At 54.0% G+C, this 19,657-nt stretch overlaps 4 protein-coding genes across 4 annotated transcripts; 3 read left to right on the plus strand and 1 right to left on the minus strand.

The window, feature by feature from the left end:
* Positions 1-3,573: 3,573 nt before the first annotated feature.
* On the plus strand, positions 3,574-5,174 carry MIND_00984000 (uncharacterized protein; the record flags this gene model as incomplete). Its single annotated transcript, XM_037366449.1, has 12 exons — positions 3,574-3,608; positions 3,662-3,692; positions 3,746-3,940; positions 3,992-4,071; positions 4,120-4,171; positions 4,220-4,302; positions 4,353-4,451; positions 4,508-4,611; positions 4,665-4,714; positions 4,770-4,896; positions 4,948-5,021; positions 5,079-5,174. The coding sequence occupies 12 exons, from the start codon at positions 3,574-3,576 to the stop codon at positions 5,172-5,174; spliced, it is 1,026 nt and encodes a 341-aa protein (XP_037217861.1).
* A 4,618-nt stretch (positions 5,175-9,792) lies between these two features.
* On the minus strand, positions 9,793-10,977 carry MIND_00984100 (AB hydrolase-1 domain-containing protein; the record flags this gene model as incomplete). The annotated part of the gene is made up of 4 exons (XM_037366450.1): positions 9,793-10,089; positions 10,136-10,283; positions 10,332-10,767; positions 10,815-10,977. The coding sequence occupies 4 exons, from the start codon at positions 10,975-10,977 to the stop codon at positions 9,793-9,795; spliced, it is 1,044 nt and encodes a 347-aa protein (XP_037217862.1).
* Positions 10,978-12,227: 1,250 nt separating this feature from the next.
* Positions 12,228-13,903, plus strand: MIND_00984200 (Beta-xylanase; the record flags this gene model as incomplete). The annotated part of the gene is made up of 6 exons (XM_037366451.1): positions 12,228-12,487; positions 12,541-12,673; positions 12,721-13,031; positions 13,085-13,364; positions 13,412-13,826; positions 13,881-13,903. 6 exons carry the CDS (start codon positions 12,228-12,230, stop codon positions 13,901-13,903), a joined length of 1,422 nt encoding a protein of 473 aa, XP_037217863.1.
* A 2,104-nt stretch (positions 13,904-16,007) lies between these two features.
* MIND_00984300 (FAD-binding domain-containing protein) lies at positions 16,008-17,881 on the plus strand (the record flags this gene model as incomplete). Its single annotated transcript, XM_037366452.1, has 8 exons — positions 16,008-16,339; positions 16,390-16,545; positions 16,597-16,861; positions 16,912-16,987; positions 17,037-17,562; positions 17,623-17,651; positions 17,701-17,794; positions 17,842-17,881. The coding sequence occupies 8 exons, from the start codon at positions 16,008-16,010 to the stop codon at positions 17,879-17,881; spliced, it is 1,518 nt and encodes a 505-aa protein (XP_037217864.1).
* Between the last annotated feature and the right edge of the window lie 1,776 nt (positions 17,882-19,657).

The following is a 19,657-nucleotide window of genomic DNA, read 5'->3' on the forward strand; positions in this document are numbered from 1 at the left end:
AAGCACGTGACCGAGAACGACGCGTCGAGCCGTCGCTGAGCCCAACTTCGACACAAGGGGACTGGGGAGGAGTGCTAGGAGGTTAGGAGTAGCACCTGGCCTGCAAGGGATGTCCGACCGTCCCCTCTGCGGCCAGGAACGGGGACGAGGAGGAGCAGGAGAGGCCAGGGTGTCTGATCACCCCCTTTGCGGGCCCACGTATATAAGGCGCGATAGTGTACCCTGTACCCTATCACTTAGATCGTCTGAAGAACTACCTTACTCTGTGCAAGGAGACATTATCGACTCATCGGGCCCGACACGACCCGATTCGAACCTTCGACCACCGACCACAGCAAGGGACCGAGTTCACGGGCCCTTTCGGTTTCGATCTCCCCCGCCCGCCGTACCTGCGGGCCCGACCATCCGTCTCTTCTGTTCCGGGCGCGCGTTCTTAGGAGAGGTCCTTGCACGGCCCGACCCGCAGTCTGACATGGTGTGCCCCCTCCGCGGCCGGCTTGATGTACATCTTGTTGATTGGCACACTGAACACGTCATGTGCAGGGCACGTGTGTGCACCGCGGGGGTAGTCCTGAGCACAGGAAGTGGAGTCTTCCGTGATGAGCAAGATAAATGGGTACATACAAGCTCTGACATACACTGTGGCGTGCCATCCGTGTGGGTGCAGTACAGTGTCAATAGTTCTGTTATCTGGGACGGTGTTCACCCACAGGTGAAACTCAACCATGGCCTGGTAGTAGAACCGCAGGGAGTCCCCTTGGGTAAATAAAGGCAAGTGTAAATTCTGGATTTATCTATCTATTCTGCATATAAATTGTGCTGTTCAACACAAGAAATCATCAGGGCTTCTGCTAAAGATTGTTTTTAAAGCAAAACATAATTCTAATGTTCAATAGCTTTGATTGATAATCAAGAAAAGAACACTTTATCTGGTCAAGGAGAAATAAAGTTCTGTATCAGAGCATAACATCCAGAATATATTGAGACTAGCTAGTTTTATGTCCACAATTTGTTAATGATAAATATGTTGGGAATCAACACAGGTCAGTCCTGGAGTCACTTGGGACAGGTATTGACATGGGTGGCATAAGAGATACAAGGAAAGACTGTGATGTATTCAATGGGTACATGTCATAGCCATGCATTTGTCACATGCCTCGGCCCGTGGACCAGTCACGGCCCACCATTTTTATGTAAAAGCTGGTCTAGAAAAGGGTGTTTGATCTGCCCCCAAAGTGGGTGACAAAACTTAGTCTGTTTATAGGATCTATTTCTTATATAAGCGGGCAAAGTTGGAACAATCTTTTTTTTTGGTGCAAATAGAGGCATACAAAATTTCTTTTTTTGGTGCATGGATTTTAAGTGTATAATCAATCAAAAGGGGCGCCGTTTATTCCCGAACTCCGAGCCCGTGATGGTTGGCGCCAAGGGGCGGCGCTGTGCCTCGTGACCGGCATGAATTCGTCAAGCGGATACTCGGCCGACGGGTCGTCGGCCGAGCGCGTTGGGCAGCCGGGCGGCACGGGGACAGGAGGGTCTGGACCGCATACGGTTGATCTAAGTACGTCAGCGGTATGTCGTCAAAGGAGAGAGGTAAGGGATGACAAGACGAAGCAGCGAGCCTTATCGCGCGCCTTATCGCTCTCGTCAGGTGTATAAAAGATCCCACACACGGTGACACTCGCGTTCGCTACCCCCTCCACAAGCGACTCGGTCTCCGCGTTGTACCCATCCATCGACGTCTCTGCGCCCTCGCTCGCGATCCCTCCCGACACTGACGCCACGCAATCGGGCGCGCCCATCGCGGAAATTGCCGCACCAAATGGCACCAAAGGCCCGCCGGAGCGCTGCTCACTCTCGCTGTTGCTTGTGGTAGGCTGAGACAACTTCTCCATGGGCGACACTGCTGGGGCAGAGGCGTTTTTTGCTGCCACCTCACGCTCAGATGGCGTCAGCAGTCAGCAGTCATATCCGTCGCTGGGGCCGGACGGCGAAGTGTTTCAGGGCAGCCGCGGCTTGGCCGCGGCAAAAGGTCAGTTGTCAACAGGCAAAGCAGTGGATGAAATGCGGATGAAGACGACAACTTTCTAGGTGTCGCAGTTAGATGTCAGGTGTGTAGATGATGTGAATAAGATGTTGAGTGCCTGTTCCCATTAACTGGCGTCTTATCAGCGTCGGTTCTTGGCAAGATCAGCGGTTACGTCCTTGGTCGGGATGTTACGGGATGACCGACATGCGGCAATGCCCGACGTCGACGGCGCCGAGAATGGCAATCGCTTCTCTTCCTTCTCCGTCATGTCGGTTCTTGGAACCAGTTGTCCTCGCGCTGCCTACAAACTCTCAACGCGCGCAGGCGGCTGGCTGCGAACTCCTATCCAGTATCGGGCACGCTCGTTTGCCGGTGGAGCGGGAGTGGCGTGTACGTGGTCTATGCCTTCTTTCGTCGCGCAGCTGACGAGCCTACTAAGCATAGCGACTAAACCTGCCCCTGGCCAGCTCCGCGCGGTGACGTGGCACCGCGACCCAACGCGTACGAGGCTGATGAGGTGGAACTTGAGAGGCGGCGGGGGAAATCGGGTACGTGGCTTGCTGGTGTCCAACGCGGGTACATTGGCTGACGCCACAACCAGGCAGTCCATCTCAAACCGTCGTTTGAGCGGATTACCATCCCCTACACTGGCAGCCTAACCTTCTCGCGTTTTACGTCGTCGCATCCTGTTCGACGCTGGTGGTACGAGAGCGACCATCGGGTGCGTTTTTCGGTGTCCACTCGGGATGACGTGTCAAACAGGCAACCTGTTTCAAAGCCAGATTCTCCCGTCTAAAGCTTAGGTTGCCCCCGTTCATCTCCTTCATCCTCCCCCCACACGTCGCCCGCACCCGCCAGTTCTTGGTACCCACTAGTCAACATAACCCTCTGTTGCGCGCGATTTGATATGAGGCGGATGCAAGGTGGATGTCGAGTTACCATTCTTCTGGACATGTCAACACTCGCGTTTGGACCGGCAGAGCGATAGGACTTGGATAGCACAGGGGATGTTGATGGTTTTTGTTGACAAATCGCGCCGCCGGCCTGATCGAGCTGGGCAGGCAATTACCGCTTCTCGCCAACCTCGCGCCTTGGGTTGGCTCGTTGCTTTCGCGGGCACATCAGTCGGTCGACCGGGTATGGTGTCGCAGTGACTTACCCTCGATGCAGCTTATCTTACCAATAGTATGCATCAACTATTTATGCTGTTATCGAATAATTCCGCGCCGAGTCACGTTCGACGAACTCACTGGCTTCACTTTCCTCTTCCAAGACCCGACCACGCGCTCCGTCAGCTCTCGTTCGGCGGCCGACAGCGCTGCCGCGTTTCGTCGCGGCATTTGGATATTCGCAGTGCCAATAAAGCCGCATTGACAGCCTCGGCATAGGGGCCATCGAACCCTGATTCCAAATGCATCCATGGGCCGCCCCCTCAATCGGGGGTCCAGGCCTGCAATCGGCGCGCTGGCGGGTGCTTGTGCAGTTTCAGGCGTCGTTTATCTGTACAGATCCCCGCAGATGTCGAGCGTCTTCCCCCTTCCGCCATGGCTGCTCTTTCGTCTATTATTACCGTGACTGGGTGCGCCTTACGACAGCCTCGCGCGTGGTCGTAACCTGACAATTCATGCACAGGCCGCTGCTGGTTGGATCATGGGTCAATTCGGTGCGGCCTTTGGCGCGCGCATACTGTAGGAAATGCTCATATCCCGCATCTAGCTGCTCTACAGCGCGGAGCTCGCGCAAGTTATCAGGTACTTCACCGCCTACCCGGACGACGAGTGGCTGGTCAAGGCGCTCGTGCTGCTTTGCTGGCTGATCGACACGGCCGCGGCCATTGGGAGCTACGCCGGGGTGTACCTCTACACCATCACACATGTAGGAGACATGGAGTATCTTAGTCGACAGAACTGGGTGCGTGTTCACTTGGACCGGAGATGACCGTTCGTTAACGCCAGCTTTCAGACCTTCCCCTTCATTGTGTTCACCACGGGCGTCGTCGCAGCCCTGGTTCAGTGTTTCCTCGTCGTCCGATACATGCGCTTGTGCGTTGGGTTCATGTTTCCGTGGAGTCGTCTGATAAACCACGTTAGCTCGAGAAATGTGCTGTTTTCCTTATTTCTCTTCTTGGTCATTGGACTCGCGGTCCGTCCATCTCTGCGACTTGATTACTTATTCCCTTACACCTTGTAGCTTTCCGCGTCTTTTGTCGCCGGCGTCATCGTCGGCCGCTATCCCCTGTACACTGATAGAGGACGGCTCCAAACCCCAGCCATGTATGTTGCCCGCCCTTCCCGCTGGTGCCCTCTGAGCGCTAACCATTTAGGCTCTGGATTATCTCCCAGGCGGTCACGGACATCCTCATCGCGCTGGCGCTGGTCTTGGAGTTCCGTAAGGCGCGGAGTAACTTCCGCAATACGCAGAGGTCGGTCGTTCTTGTGCTTCCGCAGTGATCGCCGACCCGCTCAACGTTGCACACAGCGTATTAAATCGCCTGGCCGTGCATACGATCCAGACGGGAGGCGCAACGGCGACCGTCGCGACGGCTGCGCTGGTCGCGTACCTCGTGAATAAGCAGAGCAACGGTGAGCGCTGTCATGTCCCCGTTACTCTAGACGGCATAGTGAGACTGTCATAGTTCCACTGGGGATCGCGTATTCCATGGGGCGGGTGTATGTCTTGACGATGGTACGTCGCCCACGCGTGTGATCGTGGGCGACGAGACACTGACTCGTCACGCCAGCTGTCCAATCTCAACTCGCGCAAGAATATAGGCCGCGGCATTGGCGCGATGAGCGAGGGGGGAGCCACCGGAACGCAATTCCACGCCGAGGGAGCGTCGGGGGAGAGCGGCAATTTGGGCGGGATTCGTAAGTCTCGCGTTACACTGTTCGGACTCGGGTTTCTCAGCCGGCCCGCAGACATCCACCGTAGCGCCGTTGTGACCATTGACCCGGAAAATGGACCCCGGATTGCGATGGAGGCGCTCAATGCGGTCAGTTTGTCCCGCGTCATTGCCCCAGCCGGACAGTCTTGCTGATTGTTGGTGTAGTCTCGGCATGCGGACAAGACGCGTACCGAAAACGAGTCCGACGCTGCAAGCGCGGAGAGCAAGGTGCAGGATTCAGTGTGGGCTTCCAGGACGTAGACCTCTCGATGATTTTATTATGTATACTTATAGTTTAATCGTAATATGGGATACTCTTGGATGATTCACTGGATAACAATTGGCAAGGTTCGTTCAACTTCGTTGATGGTGAACTTAGCTACATTCGTGGGTTGGAGCCAAGTTATAGCACCAAGTAGTGCCCAGCCAAATCAACCTTGAATCAACCCACACCAAGACCCGGTGGGATCGCTTTCGCAGGTCCACTGGGTGCATGCTTCAAGGAGGGCAATGTAGACAGGACCTCCCCGTCTTATAACCTGGCCACTGCAAAACGATAGCGGGCATGCTTCGTGCAAAATTTCTGCGCGACCAGTAAGCCATCAACATTAGTGCTGGCCAAATATGATTATATTATTTTATGGGCATAATATATTATAATCATATCATATAGTATATTGTATACTGACCCATTTTGTTCAATTCAGTTGTTCAATTCAGCGGGCCTGTGACCCGTGACTGTTTGGCCGAAATATCAAATTCAGCCAGAGGCCAAATTTTGTATAACCTCTTACCTAAATAGGAAATTCAGCGTGCCAAAGGGGCGAAAATTTTGAGATCCTTCCAAATCAGGATGCTTTGGAACTCTGTGACCGGCCGAAATATTTCGGCCAGAAAATCTGATGTGACCGTGACCCGCTGAATTGAATGAAATGGGTCGAGCGGCACCATGTACTCCCAATCAGCGCCCACCCGTTGGAGACCATTCGACCACCACAGTTCACTCCCCACCGCCAGTCGTTGGACCGGCAGCAGCACCATTCACTCCCAATCGACACACACCCATCGGAGACCATTCAGAGCCACTCTGGCAGCTCAAATAAAATACCAACTAAAATAGATTTGACATGTGAGCGAGTGATGTAACGCTGTCAGCTGCCTCAAGATGTTCCGTTTCTCCCTCATTTCTCTTCTTCCTTGAAGCCCATATGGCCAGAGGCCTTCGTGGTCAACAGAGAGCCGAGCGAAGAAAAGGCCGTCCGCTACGCCATGTCCTATATGGCGGAGGGACCTGCTCAGCAGTGGGCAGAGCATCATGGAAGTAAAACCCCGTTCCCCTTCCCTCGGTGGAACCTATTCCTCTCCGAGTTTCGCCTTCGGTTCATCGAGGAGAACGAGCAAGACCTTGCACTTGCCAAGTTGGAGAGCGCAGGTTATCATATGGGAACGCGGGACGTCTACGGATACACCGACAACTTCGAGGACCTAATGGATCTCGCTGGATTCGAAGACGCGTTGGTTAAGGTGACCAAGTACTGCCATGGACTTGACCCCCTGATCAACAATGGCATCACGTCCTCGAACGACCCCCCAGACCTCCGTGACTATCTGGGCTGGCGCACTCGGGCTTTCCGCCAATACGAAGCCTTGGTGCGGGCAAAGCTCATCAAAGGGACAAGCCCGCGGACACCTTCGGGGGGCTTTGCGTGGCGCATTCCCTATCGCCCGTTCGGCAACTCCGTTCCCCATCTGCCCGGTGGCCGCACCTGCGCCACCCGCGGCCCGCGCCCCCGTCTCGGTACCTCCGGCTCCCGTCCCTATGGAGCTGGATCGTACTAGGGCTCGGGGTGCCCCTTGTCGAGCCTGCTTCAGATTAGTGTTCGTCACGGGCCACCCGTGGGTAAATCCGGGGTGGCCCGCGTTTCAGCGGTCCACCGGCTACAGCAGCCACGCCAAGGCCATGCCGAGGCCACCTGAACGATGTCGGCTAGTGCTGTTGCGGGTTTCGACCCCCCAGCAACAGCCGTCGTGGCCATCCGAGCCAAGTTGGTTACAGTTGCTGATGGTTTCGAAGCGTCGGAGCTTGGCCAGAGCTGGCTACCCGGCTGGCTATCGGGCTGGCCGGGCCAGGGACGGGGCCAGCGGGTTTGGGGCATCAGGCCCGCACCCGTACCCGCGCAGGCCCGTCCTCATGGCCCGTCACGGGTCACGCCACCCGTGACGATCACTACTTCAGACGCGGCGACCCCAATCACTTGGCCCGGGATTGCCCGCTCCCCGCCCGACGTCCGCCATGTGGACATCCTCGACGAGGTAATCCAGCAACTCGGCGACAAGATGCTGGGAGAACTACTCGCCCGGTTGTCTGACACTGCGGCCCTAGCAGAGGTGCATTCGGAGGTTCCGGCACACCCTATATAGCCCATTCTTTGCAAACGATGTGGGCTGAGCTGCAAGGCTCTAATGCAAAAGATGTGAAACAGGGTTTAATTATTGAATTTCTCAATGGAATTGAAAGATATGACTAAGCTAAAAATTGATATAGTCATATAAATCACCTTTTCTTCAGGCCGAATACTCGTAGGGTAATACTTTGGACTTATGTGGCAGAAATAAGGAAATAAATTCAGAGATTAGGTAAGACTGATGTGGCATCACCTGGTCATTAGATCTAGTGATGGCAATCAAAAATCGTTCCACATTAGGTAATATTATCTAAATGCCCTGATCCCATCAATTAAAACCCACCAGAGGGCTTATAAATAATTATTTTATTGTTTATAAGTTTTTCTTTGGGCACTTGCCCTCATCTTTTGCATTACAGCCTTGCAGCTCAGCCCTCATCTTTTGCAAAGATACAGCTATATGAGCTGTCCGGCAGAGGATTTTGTCCCCCTGCGACGAGTGACTGGTGTGCCCTTGTTCGCGTCCGTAAATCGTTTGGTGAGCGCAAAGAGAGGCTGTGCAAGGGCCGAGAAATCCCGAATGAACCTGCGGTAGAAGTTAGCAAAACCCAGGAACTGCTGGACGTCCTTTTTATTTTCGGGCGGATGCCAAGCGGAGACTCCAGCGTAGGGTGCTGTAAGTAATTCCCCAGCCAATACTTACAGGTGTTTCTAATAGTTTTTAAAAACAGGGGTGTTTATAAACAGTTTTTGAAACAAGGGGGGGGGGATTACTTAATATACTTTAGTGTCTATAATAATTATCTAGTACTACTACTTCTATAGTCTGGTACCACCCTATCATTAGACTACCTCTTGATAGCAAGAGTATTTTCCATCTCAGCAACTAGGTATCTACTATCCAGAAGGAAATTACCATATTTGGTAGTGTTGATTGTGTGACTGATGTGATATAATGTCACACATGGCTGTTTACAAACACCCCCCACCCCCAGGAATTAGAAACTAACACTGTTTTTAAAAACATGTTTCTAACTGGTTTGTAAACCAGATCAACTTACAGCACCCTACTCCAGCGACTTTAACGGGATCCATTTCAACGTGGTTGTGAGAGATGATAACCCCCAGGTACTCGATTGACGATTTCTCGAAGTCGCACTTCTCCTTGCAAAGGTACAACTTGTGCATTCGGAGTCGCCAAAGGACCTCCCTGATGATCTCGCGGTGCTTACGGAGGTCCGAATGCGTGATAAGGATGTTGTCAAGGTAGATCATAACGTCTCCAGAGAGGATGGAGATGGTATAACTGCCAGGTAGCTTTTTTCTCCCAGGTCGGCAAATCCGAACGGGGGCTTCGGAGGGGGCAGGGGGTGCGTCTTTCGTTGCGGGCTCGTTGTAGGGCAAGGGAGTTGATTCATCATACAAACAAGTGAAACGATTTACGGACGCCGAAGGGCGGGACAGACTCATACTCCGAGCCTGAGTCAGCACCAAACCTGGCAATCTTGTCTGGTTAATCCCATATAGAGAGTTTCTTCTGCTGTAAGGGCAACCCCGGAGGCCCGAAATCAGGGTCCTGGCAGGGAAGGATCCAAAGAGTGAATAATGGGAAGCAAATGCAAATGAGGCTGACCTAGCAGGGGAGGATCCAAAGAGAGAGAAGAAACTCCAAGGGTCTGCCTGCTAGGTAGCTGAACTATATACTGTGCTCTTGACATGCCAAGTGTGATTGTTGCTCCGAGCAGTATGCCTGCACCATGTCGCAAGCCAGGTGCCAGGCGGATCTCCAGGGTGGGGCGCATCAGGGTGATGCAATCACCAGAATCGGAATCGGACCGGAATCAGGGTCGGAATCAGCAGGCCGAAGGGGAGGTTCCCCTGACACCTATGCTCACAGGACTGAGTCCTATCAGGCCAATCCTACTTCTACTCTTTTTGTATATACTCACCATATCATAGTATCTAGATTTCTCCAAGCAATCAGGGTAACTACCATTGATTCCTTTTGAAAATTACTGCCAAAATGAAATGAGTTGATTTATATATCATTTTAGAACATTCATCGATAGTTTTTATGCAATTTGAAATTCTCACAAAGAAGAACTCAATGATTGGAGTTAATTCATAAATAATAGATTGCTACATGAGCTATTTTCCCAAGTCGGACTTCGCTCTGACTCTGATACCCCCGAGCCAATCTCATGTCCCCGTCCCGGACCCGTCAGCCGCCGTACCGTACACGGCCGTAGCCGTATACGGTACGGTCTACAGCCCTAAGATTCCTCTCGCGTTTCCTTTTTTTCCACTGAAGACCAAATTTAAAACAATGGGTATCTGGAGACCCCATCAGGGTACAGCCGTTTCAGCGTGCTCGTTGAGCCAGAGCCAGCTCTTAGTTCTAAGTTACGTAGGTCTTTTCTATGCCATCAACTTCTCCCATAGTACACATAAAAACGAAACCCTGGGTATAGACACTACTCCTCCTCCTCGCTCTCGCTGTCCGGGTCCAGCCCACACTTCTTGAGGTCGTTGAGCCACGGCGACTGGATGCGGTCGCGCGCGGGCATCGGGGGCACGCTGGTTGGCGGGACGATGGAGAGGATGAACGCGTGGAAAAGCGCGTTGATTTCGCGCGGGTGCGTGACGGCGCCAAAGTGGGGCGCGCCGGCGATTTGCTGCACAGAGACGTCACGCACGCCGGCGATGCGCAGCCGGTTTGCGACCTCCTCAGTGGTCTCGAGCGGGTAGGCGATGTCTGCCCCGCAGTGGAGCTGTGGAAGGTGGGTATCAAGAGGAGAATGAGAGTGGAAGACGCACGAGACGGATTGGGCACTGGATCTTGCTGAGGGCCTCGATGGTATAGGCCTTCCGGAGCGTGAAGAAGTCGACGGTGCAGACTTGCCAGTCTTCAAGGCGCTCGCGGGACCACTTGTCGCCCAGCAGTTCAATCGAGCGCGCGAGGATTCTGTGTTCTGATTAAGACCAAAGAGAGAAGGATTTTAAAGAAACGCACGCATCAAACATATCGTTCTGCTCTCCGTTCACGCTCAACTGTGCAGCTCCAGTAAACGCATCGCGCATCGCGCTGTCTGCCGCCTTTAAATCGCCCTTGCCTCCGTTGTTCTTCGCGCCTTCCTCCCAGCAGTCGTAGATCTCCTGCCGACCCGCCGCAACGTCTTCTGGCTCCGTCAATGGCAGGCTGGAGACAACGAAGACGGACTTGACGTTGGCGGGGAAGAGAATTGCCGTCTGGATTCCAATGCAGCCCCCCATCGACATACCGAAGATATGGTACTGGGCAATGTCGAGCGAGGCCATGAACTGCGCAACGTCACGCGCAGCTACCTCACGCCCATATCCAGGCCCAGCACGGCCGGATGTTTTGGCGTGGCAGCGCAGATCGAGGGCCACGAGGTTGAACCGGCGGAGCTGGCGGTCGGAAAATTGGGCTAGGTTGATATTATTAGGGAGATGAGAGAAGGGTAGCGCGGCGCACGGTGGTAGATGACCTTCCCAATGTAGACTGGGTGAAGGAAGACGATTGTCGGGGCCCCTCGCTCGCTCTTGGGGATTTTCTTCACGGCCGTCTGCGTTGGGGTCGAGATGACATAGCTAAATGTGATCTTCCCCGTTGCCGTCTTGAGCGTTGTCTCGTACATCGGACAAGTTATTGACGGGCGGCGGCTCCGAGTCGAGTCGAGGAAGGGGGTGTGGACAAGGGAAGCAGGAACCACACGCGTTATAATATATAAAGCAAGCAAAGTTGCCGGGCGATCGCTGATGGAAAGTCTGTTCCTCCTGAGTGCCCGTGTGTACCTATCGGCTGGCCTAGAACCACATGATCTGGAGATGCGAGGGGTATTATAATTGCGCTGGCCCTCCGCTAACGCGTACCAGGGGCCGGAGTTCCCTGTCCCCACAGAAATGCCGGTACTATGCCAGTAAACCCCGCCGAAAGAGGGATATCCGACTATGCGCTAGCGATGCACGCGAGTGGTGCATTTTAGGGGCGTAGATCCCCACATGTGATTGGTGAGTAGTGATTGGGCGTACGCCGCGCCGACCGCTCGTCGACTTGTCGCGATAGTCGCGTGGTGGCACCTCAATCCGGAAGGGCACGGCGCTACATATGGCCAGGCTGCCCCCTAGAAAGTGAGCGAAAACAGGGTGTGTGGGGCGCCAGTGTAAGGGTGGACACTTAGGTCCAGCTATATCGCTAGGGATGGCGCAGGGAATTCAAATCCTCTGTGTCTAAGTGTAAGCTCGTGGCGGTTGGTGGAGAAGTTAGGAGATGCGTGTCAGATCAATTAATCAGCCGCGTGGCCGGGCACATCATGATGCCGTCACGTCCCTGTCACGACCGTGAGGGCATCTTTTTCTCATCCATGGCACTCGACTAACAGCTCCGGATGGAGCAGGGTGCATCCAGCAAGTGGAGTTAACCTCCCCCCCCCCTTCAACATCCCTCGCATAGGTGCCTCCATCGGACGGGTCCCCGGCGCCACGTCACCGCTTTCTGCAAAGCGGCACCGAGCTATTGAGCCTACTAGATCATGTTGTCAATCGGCAGAACTGGCCTCTTGCTGGCCAGTTCAAGAATACCGGCCCATGCGTATTAATAGGACACCACTCGTATTTATAGTTGAGTACCTCCGCCTTCTGACGATCGGCGCAACTGCTGGGTTATTTCCCAGGTCAGCTGCTGTCGCGGCGTGCGCTCCATCACCTCCTCTGAGACCTTATATACACCCTAGGGCTCTTAAACCTCGGGTCCACCGCGGTTGGCTTGTGCGCTGGCTTCACCTCAGCGGGAAATGCTCGGGCTCCAAAATAGCGCAGGGAGGCCGGATAAAAGACTTGGGACGGCGCTGCCAAGTCGCCAAGCCACCGCCGACCCACTGTTCCCGGCATGCCGCGCCTTCTTACTTCCTTCGTTGCCCTTGCAGTGACGCTCGCCCCCGCCCTGGCGCAGCCAGCCGTGTCCCTGTTAACGGACAACGGATACCCTACTTCAGGGACCCTCAATCTCGTTTCGACGCTCCAGGCAGTATCCACGCGCAAAGGCCAAACATTCCACTTCGGCTCAACGTACGACACATACGACGCGAACCAGTCGTGGTTCACTAGTGTCTTCTCCACCTTCTACAAGCACGTCGTCTCCGAGAATGGGTGCGCTTCCACGTTTGATCTGCGCAATTCCACTAAGCGGGCTGTCTAATTAGATGTAAATGGGACGCAACAGAGCCGAGCCAGGGGACGAGTTCGCTCACAGAGTGTTTGGCGTGCCAGAGCTTCGCGACGACGAACGGTGACACTTTCCGGGGGCATAACACCTTCTGGCACTCCCAAACTCCGGTGTGTGTTACCATCTTTGCAAACCGACTTCTCATGTAGGGACACAGTCTTGGCTGCCCGGGTCGTTCTCCGCGTCGCAGGTCGTAAACACCATCATCCCGCAGCACGTGCAGCAAGAAATCCAGGGCATGGGCGCAAGCATTACTTCCTGGGATGTCGTGAATGAAGTCGTCGGTGATGGCGTCAGTAACGGAATGACTCCGCTGCAGTGTGTGCAAAACAAGAAGGTCTGGCCGACTGTAACAAGCGACGGCTCGAGTACGGCGCTTGTCACGGACCTCAGTTTCATATACGCTGCGTTCAAAACGGCCTTCACATATGCGGGAAGCAGTACGCGGCTGGCGATCAATGAGTATAAGTACGTTTTCGTCTAATATTGCGCACTTGGCGGCCCGACTTACCCCCGCGCAGCACCGGCGGACAAGACGCAAAGACCGCCTGCATCATCTCACTGATTCAGAACATCCAAAACAACACGGCTATCCCGTTCAACCGTCTTGCCGTAGGCTTCCAGTCGCATCTGACGGCGAGCACCGGCGGTTTCTACACCAAGTCCGCGCTCGCGACGACTTTCTCGACCCTTGCGGCGCTCGGCGTCGAGTCGATGATCACCGAGTTGGACATCTCGCTCAACTCAAACAATCAAGCCAATCTGCGCTACCAAGCTGCCATCTGGGGCGACTACCTTGATGTATGTAATTTCCACCAAATCCATCGATATCTGACGGTTGATCACAGGCTTGTCTCTACGCAGCGAACTGCAATGAGTTTATCAACTGGGACCCGCGAGACGACCTTTCTTGGCGCGGAACCTCCGCCGCTGCGACGCTGTTCGACGGGAACGGCAACCCTAAGCTTGCCGCATACGAGGTTGCGGCCCGGCTCGCCAACTACGCTGCTGGCAACGCTGAACCATGCGCTACGGCGTCGGGAACCAGCGTGTGCACCATAACCGGATCAGGCCCCGGGACAGGAACTGGAAGCGGCACGACCACGGTCAGCAAAACGACGAGTGTGGGGTCAACGAGCGTGAGCACGCCCGGCGGCGGGCCGACTGGGTGCACGTCCGCACTCTATGGGCAGTGTGGCGGGATGGGTTGGACGGGGTGTACCAGCTGCGCGAGCGGCTCGACGTGCAAGTACTCGAATGCCTGTGAGTCGTTTTGATTGTATGTGCGGTGGAGACGGCGCTGACACACCATGGCAGATTATTCACAGTGTTTGGCTTGAGACGGAGCACCCGGGCGTTGGAGGGGTAGGAGGAGAGACTCGGAGGGCGTGGGCGAGCACACTGTATGATATAAGTAAAATGAATCAAATTTCGTTTGTAGATTCTGCGCTAGATACTCTGGGGTCTCTCTTGAAACAGATGTGAATCTAATAATTAAGTGATTTCCATTTGATACATGTTGTTTTATCCCTTTTTATTGAGTATATACGAGTTTGGTGGGAGTGGGACTCATGCCAGTCCCACTCCGAAGCCATTTGACAGCGCTTATAGCCCTTTTGGTGGGACTGAATCCATCAAGTGGGACTCGTCGCTTTGACAGTCCCACCTAGTGTTGTCTAGGGCCGGGCTGCCCTGCCAAGCCCCACTTAGGGCCGGGCTTTCCAGGGCTGGGGCTTGACTCTGAGTCAAGCCCTGGCCCCAGGCCCTGCCCTGCCCTGCCCTGCCCAGGGCCTGAGGCTTAGGCCCTGTCCTGGTCAGTGAGCTGTTTGAGTAGTACTTGGCAACCAAAAGAGGACATGTGACTGATGCTAAATCACTAGATCAGTCACATTGACTTTATTTTGAGTACATATTCACTATTACAGCTTGTTTACAGTACCATATCAATGAAAATGGTTAGCCATCACAGCCATCACTAGATTGTGATGGAACTGGAAGCTTCTGAGCATCACATTCGTCACATTTTGTGACTCCGGGTCACTCTGCCGGCCATCAGGGCCTGGCAGGGCTTAGCCCTAGGGCCGAGGGCTTCACCACAGTCAAGCCCCGGCCCTGGGCCCTGACAGGCCCTACCCAAGCCCAGCCCTAGGCCGGGCCTGGGAGGGCCGGGCCGGGCAGGGCTTGAGGGCTTAGGCCCGGCCCTGGACAACACTAGTCCCACCAATATTGTTGTCTTCCATCAACGGGTTGCGGCGCCGGCCGCGGCGGCCGGGGTCTTCCACCCCGGACCCCGACCAGGGCCTTGCCCTGGACCCACCCTGCCGGGGGCATCCGCTCACCGCGTGGCCTGCTGCACAGAGCTTTTCTTATTTTTTTCCCTGATTTTACAGGCTTAATCAAGGGTATTTTCACGAGATTGCGGCGCCGGCCGCGACGGCCGGGGTTTTCCACCCCGGACCCCGACCAAGGCTTCGCCCCGGACCCCACGCTGCCGCGGGCTGCCGCTCACCGCGGAGGCTCGCTGCGCGACGCCGGCTAAGTCCCACCGCTGATCTTGCATCAGAGGGCCTTGGACACGATCAGAGTGACCGGCTCTGAGTTCCACTTTGATAGGATTGGGTGGGAGTGGGACTGGCACGAGTCCCACTCCCACCATTCTCGTGTACCCTCCTTTTTATTTTTGTTTTATTTGTGGGTGAGAAAAATTGAAATGTGTTGAAGAAAGAGAGGAAAGACCAATGTTTATTCCACACAGTATTTATATACTACTCTAGTTCTTCTAGTAATTTCTAGCTCAATGAGTCAGTGGAATGTCATAGAACAATCCCGACGCGGAGCGTCGGTGATGGCGGTCCGGTGACTGACGTCATCCGGCGGGCGAGACTGGGGTTCGCTACCCCATACATCAACAAAATGCTAGCCTTTTATATACAAGGCGCAGTACCTACTAGCCCCTCCCGAGCGAGGGCACTAATTCTGGAAAAAGAAATAATTGATGCTTTCCTGTCGGCCATCATAATTTCGTGACTCGATGTGACTGCCACGTCACCCTCTCACCTTCTTCCACCTGCTACACGCGGGGCTCACATGCTCTTGGAACTATCTAGCCTCAACCCTACCTGATAACTCCGCTTCTACCACGGGAGTCCCATCGCCACAAGTGCATGCCCGGCATTCGACGCGTTATGCATTCCCTGATTAGGTCCACTGTCCTCGTCTCCACCCACCCACATGTCTCTTTGTGCATGCGATGAGTTATCTACCGTAATTCCCGTCGCATCGAGAATGAATCGGAACTCAACAGATGTATGTCGAAACCCCATTTTTCGCGCCGTCCCTTAATTTCATTGATTTCATTGTATTGGCAGTGATGCTCACAGACGAAATTGCCGCCAGCATATAAATAGCAGGGCAGAGGGACTGCGAACCACGGTCCTGTCTCCCATGGCCTTCCTTACACTCTCCATCTTCATCCTTTCCGGACTCCTCCTCACAACGGCGGACCCGACTGTCGCCCACCCCGGGAACGCCGTCGAAGCGTGTGCCTCGATAAACAAGTCCTTGGGATCCCCCATTGTCCAAACGTCTTCGGGACCAGAATACAACTTCACCGTCAATAATGCATGGAATGTCCAAAACACACTGTTCAAGCCGGCGTGCATCGTGTTCCCGCGCCAAGCGTCTCATGTTCAGACCGCCATGAAAGCGATCTTCAAGGCCAAGGTGCACTACGCTGTGCAGGCCGGCTCGCATACGGGGATGAAAGGATGGAATAAGTGTGTCATCATACCTTCGCAAACCCATGTCTGATTGTATTGGTGTTTAGCGTCCAGGATGGGATTCTGATCATGTTCTCACATATGCAGAGTCTGTCGTATGACGCGCCGTCCCACTCCGTCACTTTTGAGCCTGGAATTCACTGGGGAAACGCAACCGCTGCACTTTCTCAATTCGGCGTCGCCGTCGTTGGAGGACGTGTCGGGTGAGAACTACCATCAAATCACTCTAAGCTCCGGGCATTAATAATGACTAGCGACGTCGGCACCGGGTTGCTTCTTGGTGGTGGGATTTCTTTCCTGAGTCCTTCTCAGGGATACGCAGCCGACAACTTTCTGTCACTCGATGTGGTCCTTGTCGATGGAACACTTGTCACCGCAACAGCAAGTAACAAATATTCCGATCTATTCAAGGTACTGAAGGGTGGGGCAAATCGGTTCGGAATTGTCACCAAATACACCGTTCGGGCGGTCGATGTAGGGACAGCCAATGAGACTCCCTTTTTTGGGGGACATATTATTGTAATGTTTCCTTGGTATAACAAAAGATGGGAACTTGATGCTCTACTTAGTATAACTCCTCCTATGCAGCCACATTGTCCAAAGCAACAGCAAAATACACAAGGGAGACAACAGATTCCAAAGCAGGTAACTCATCCAATAATCAGGTTTAATTTCCTGCTCTTATAATAATCAGCATTGCTCTTTACTATCACCACTACACTTATCAATGGTGTTGCTCAACAAGTCTGTGTTCTCTTCCTCTTCTATCATGGCACCGCTCTCCCACAGTCAATCTTTGGGGATTTCCTCACTGTTCCTGCAATTACAAAGGAATTATCCCCACTTAGCTGGACCCAAATTCTTCCTGCACAAGACCCACCTGACTTTGTCAGTTCGAATCGAGGCTTTGTACAGCACTTCAGTGCTTCTGCTGTTGTTCCTCAAGACAACCTTGTGCTTGATGCTTTATCACACTTCCAGAACTTTAGCAGCACCTTCCTGCACAATGGGACTCAGTCTGGGATGAATACAACCTCCTTTGTTCTGACCCCAATCCTTACAACCCAGATTGCGGCAGGCCATGCAAAGGGTGGGAATGTAATGGTTTCACCCAGCTTAAAGGGCCCCTACCTCAATGTGCAAAGGAGTGAGCAATTTGATGCTGGAATCACTGATATTCCCCAATTTGTGCAAGATGGTATGAATCTCTATATTAAGCAGTAAGCATTAGCTTGATCTATCTCTCTCTATGTGCATGTGGCTTACATTTATGTTACCAGAGTGCCACCTTCACCTGGTCTACCCCTGTGTATGTGAACCCCCCCTTTTAAAACTTCCTTTTGACCTTTGATATTCAGTCATCAATGAGTGTGATAAGGGCCAGAATGTCTACAAGACTTATGGAGAGTTTGAGCTGCTTAAATCTACTTACAAGAAATATGATCCTACCAGGTGCAGCAAATGCTTATCCTCATTTCATACCTGACTCTGGACCACAGATTCAATATGCTGTTCACTGAGGGGCCTATTGGGCTCTGAAAGTAGTTTTGAAAGGGAAGATAACCAAACCAGAGCCTATAATATATTGTGAGAAAGCCCCTAGTGTTATGTAGTCAATTCTGGTCTGTGATACTAAGCAAAATTACTTATGAAGCTTGTGTCAGGGAAACCCCCCCTTTTGGCCCCTCGGAGACGCGTCTGATTCTGGTCTGATTCTGATGGCGTTTCCGGTCCGGCCCTCCATCTTGTCTGCACAATGACCGATCTGTTAACACCCTCCCAACGGTCATCCTGGGACCTTGCCTGTGATGCTGCCCAAGCCCTCTGTGCCCCACTGCTGCAGCTACGGACAAGCAGTATATAGTCAGCTGCCTCGCAGGCGGACCCTTAGAGTTTCTTCTCTTTGGTCTGCCTGCTAGGTAGCGGAACTATATACTGCGCTCTTGACGTGCCAAGTTTGATTGTTGCTCCGTACAGTATGCCTGCACCCTGTCGCAGGCCAGGTCCCAGGGGGATCGCCTGGCGGAGGCGGTGATGCGATTGATGGCGGTGATGCGATCACCGGAATCAGAATCAGGGTGATTCTGGGCTGAAAGGGGGGGTTCCCCTGACTAGTGGTCTGCCGGGCCAGGCTTTGAGCCCAAAGCCCGGCCCAGCCTGCATCGGGCAGCCCGGATCAGGGCTCGGGTTAAGTCGAGCCTCGGGCTTCTGTTGTAGCGATGCCGGGCCCGGGCTTAAAGCCTGAGGGCTTGGGCCGGGCCTGTCAAGGGCCTCGGGCTCGGGCCTTGGAATTCCTTGGCCCAGGCCCAACAAAGCCCAGCCCGAAATTGGGCTGGGCTCGGGCAGCCCGGCCCGTCATACCACTACCCCTGACATCACCCCCCCCCTTTGAATGCGGTGTCCCGATGCATAGATCGGAAAGGGATTGTGTCGGAGGTTGCGGAGGCGATGTGCCGTAGTTTGCTGGGGTACCTATGATAGACCTCCGCGATTTTGTCTGGGGCAAAGACACGGTCGAAACAGACCCATTGTCATGCGACGCGTCGTAGCCTTTCCACCCAACGAAGTAGTTTAGCCGCCTATACCTGATCCTAGCATCCAAGATCTCTTCTACTTCCCATTCCGGGACTCTGTCCTCAAGGTCCGGAGGGGGCTGGTCGTAGCCGGGGCATCCATTGAAGGGGTTATCTTGAGCGAGCTCAAGCTTGATGACAGGGAAGACTGGGTGGAGCTTCGAGTAGCGCAGAGGGAGATCGAGCTTGTAAGCGCAGAGGGAGATCGAGCTTGTAGGCACCTTTGCTGATCTCCGCAACTATCTTGAATGGTCCTAGTCTCCTAGACGGCGATGAGAGAACTTCTCCAAGGGGCGAGTTGTCCTGATTTCAGAGGTATCCAGCCAAACCCGGTCGCCAACCTTGAACTCCAGAGACGGAGTGCGTCTCCGATCGATTAGACACCAGAGTTCTCGGGTGAAGTCTGTGATGAACTGCGAGACGCAGTCAGAGACGTACTTTTCCGGAGTCCTGTGATGGTGCCAGACATTCCGGTAGTAGAGGCAGGCTGCTCCTACCGCATCGACCATGGTGTGACACTCCGAGAAGTGCGCTTGCTTTCCGAGGGTGTCCACAACAACCATGATCGTGTCGTGTCCGTGGGCCTTGGGGAGCTCGATGATGAAGTCGACGGAGATGGTATGCCAGCGCTCTGGGGGCGTCTCTGTTGGGTGCAGCTCTCCGTGCAACAGCATAGGATTGGTGCGACAGCATAGGTCACAGGTCGCGACAAACCGGCCAATGTGGCAAGACATCTGAGGCC

This window comes from Mycena indigotica, assembly GCF_014461135.1.
Source record: "Mycena indigotica strain 171206Taipei chromosome Unknown Mind.scaff0008, whole genome shotgun sequence".
In the NCBI taxonomy this organism is placed as follows: domain Eukaryota; kingdom Fungi; phylum Basidiomycota; class Agaricomycetes; order Agaricales; family Mycenaceae; genus Mycena; species Mycena indigotica.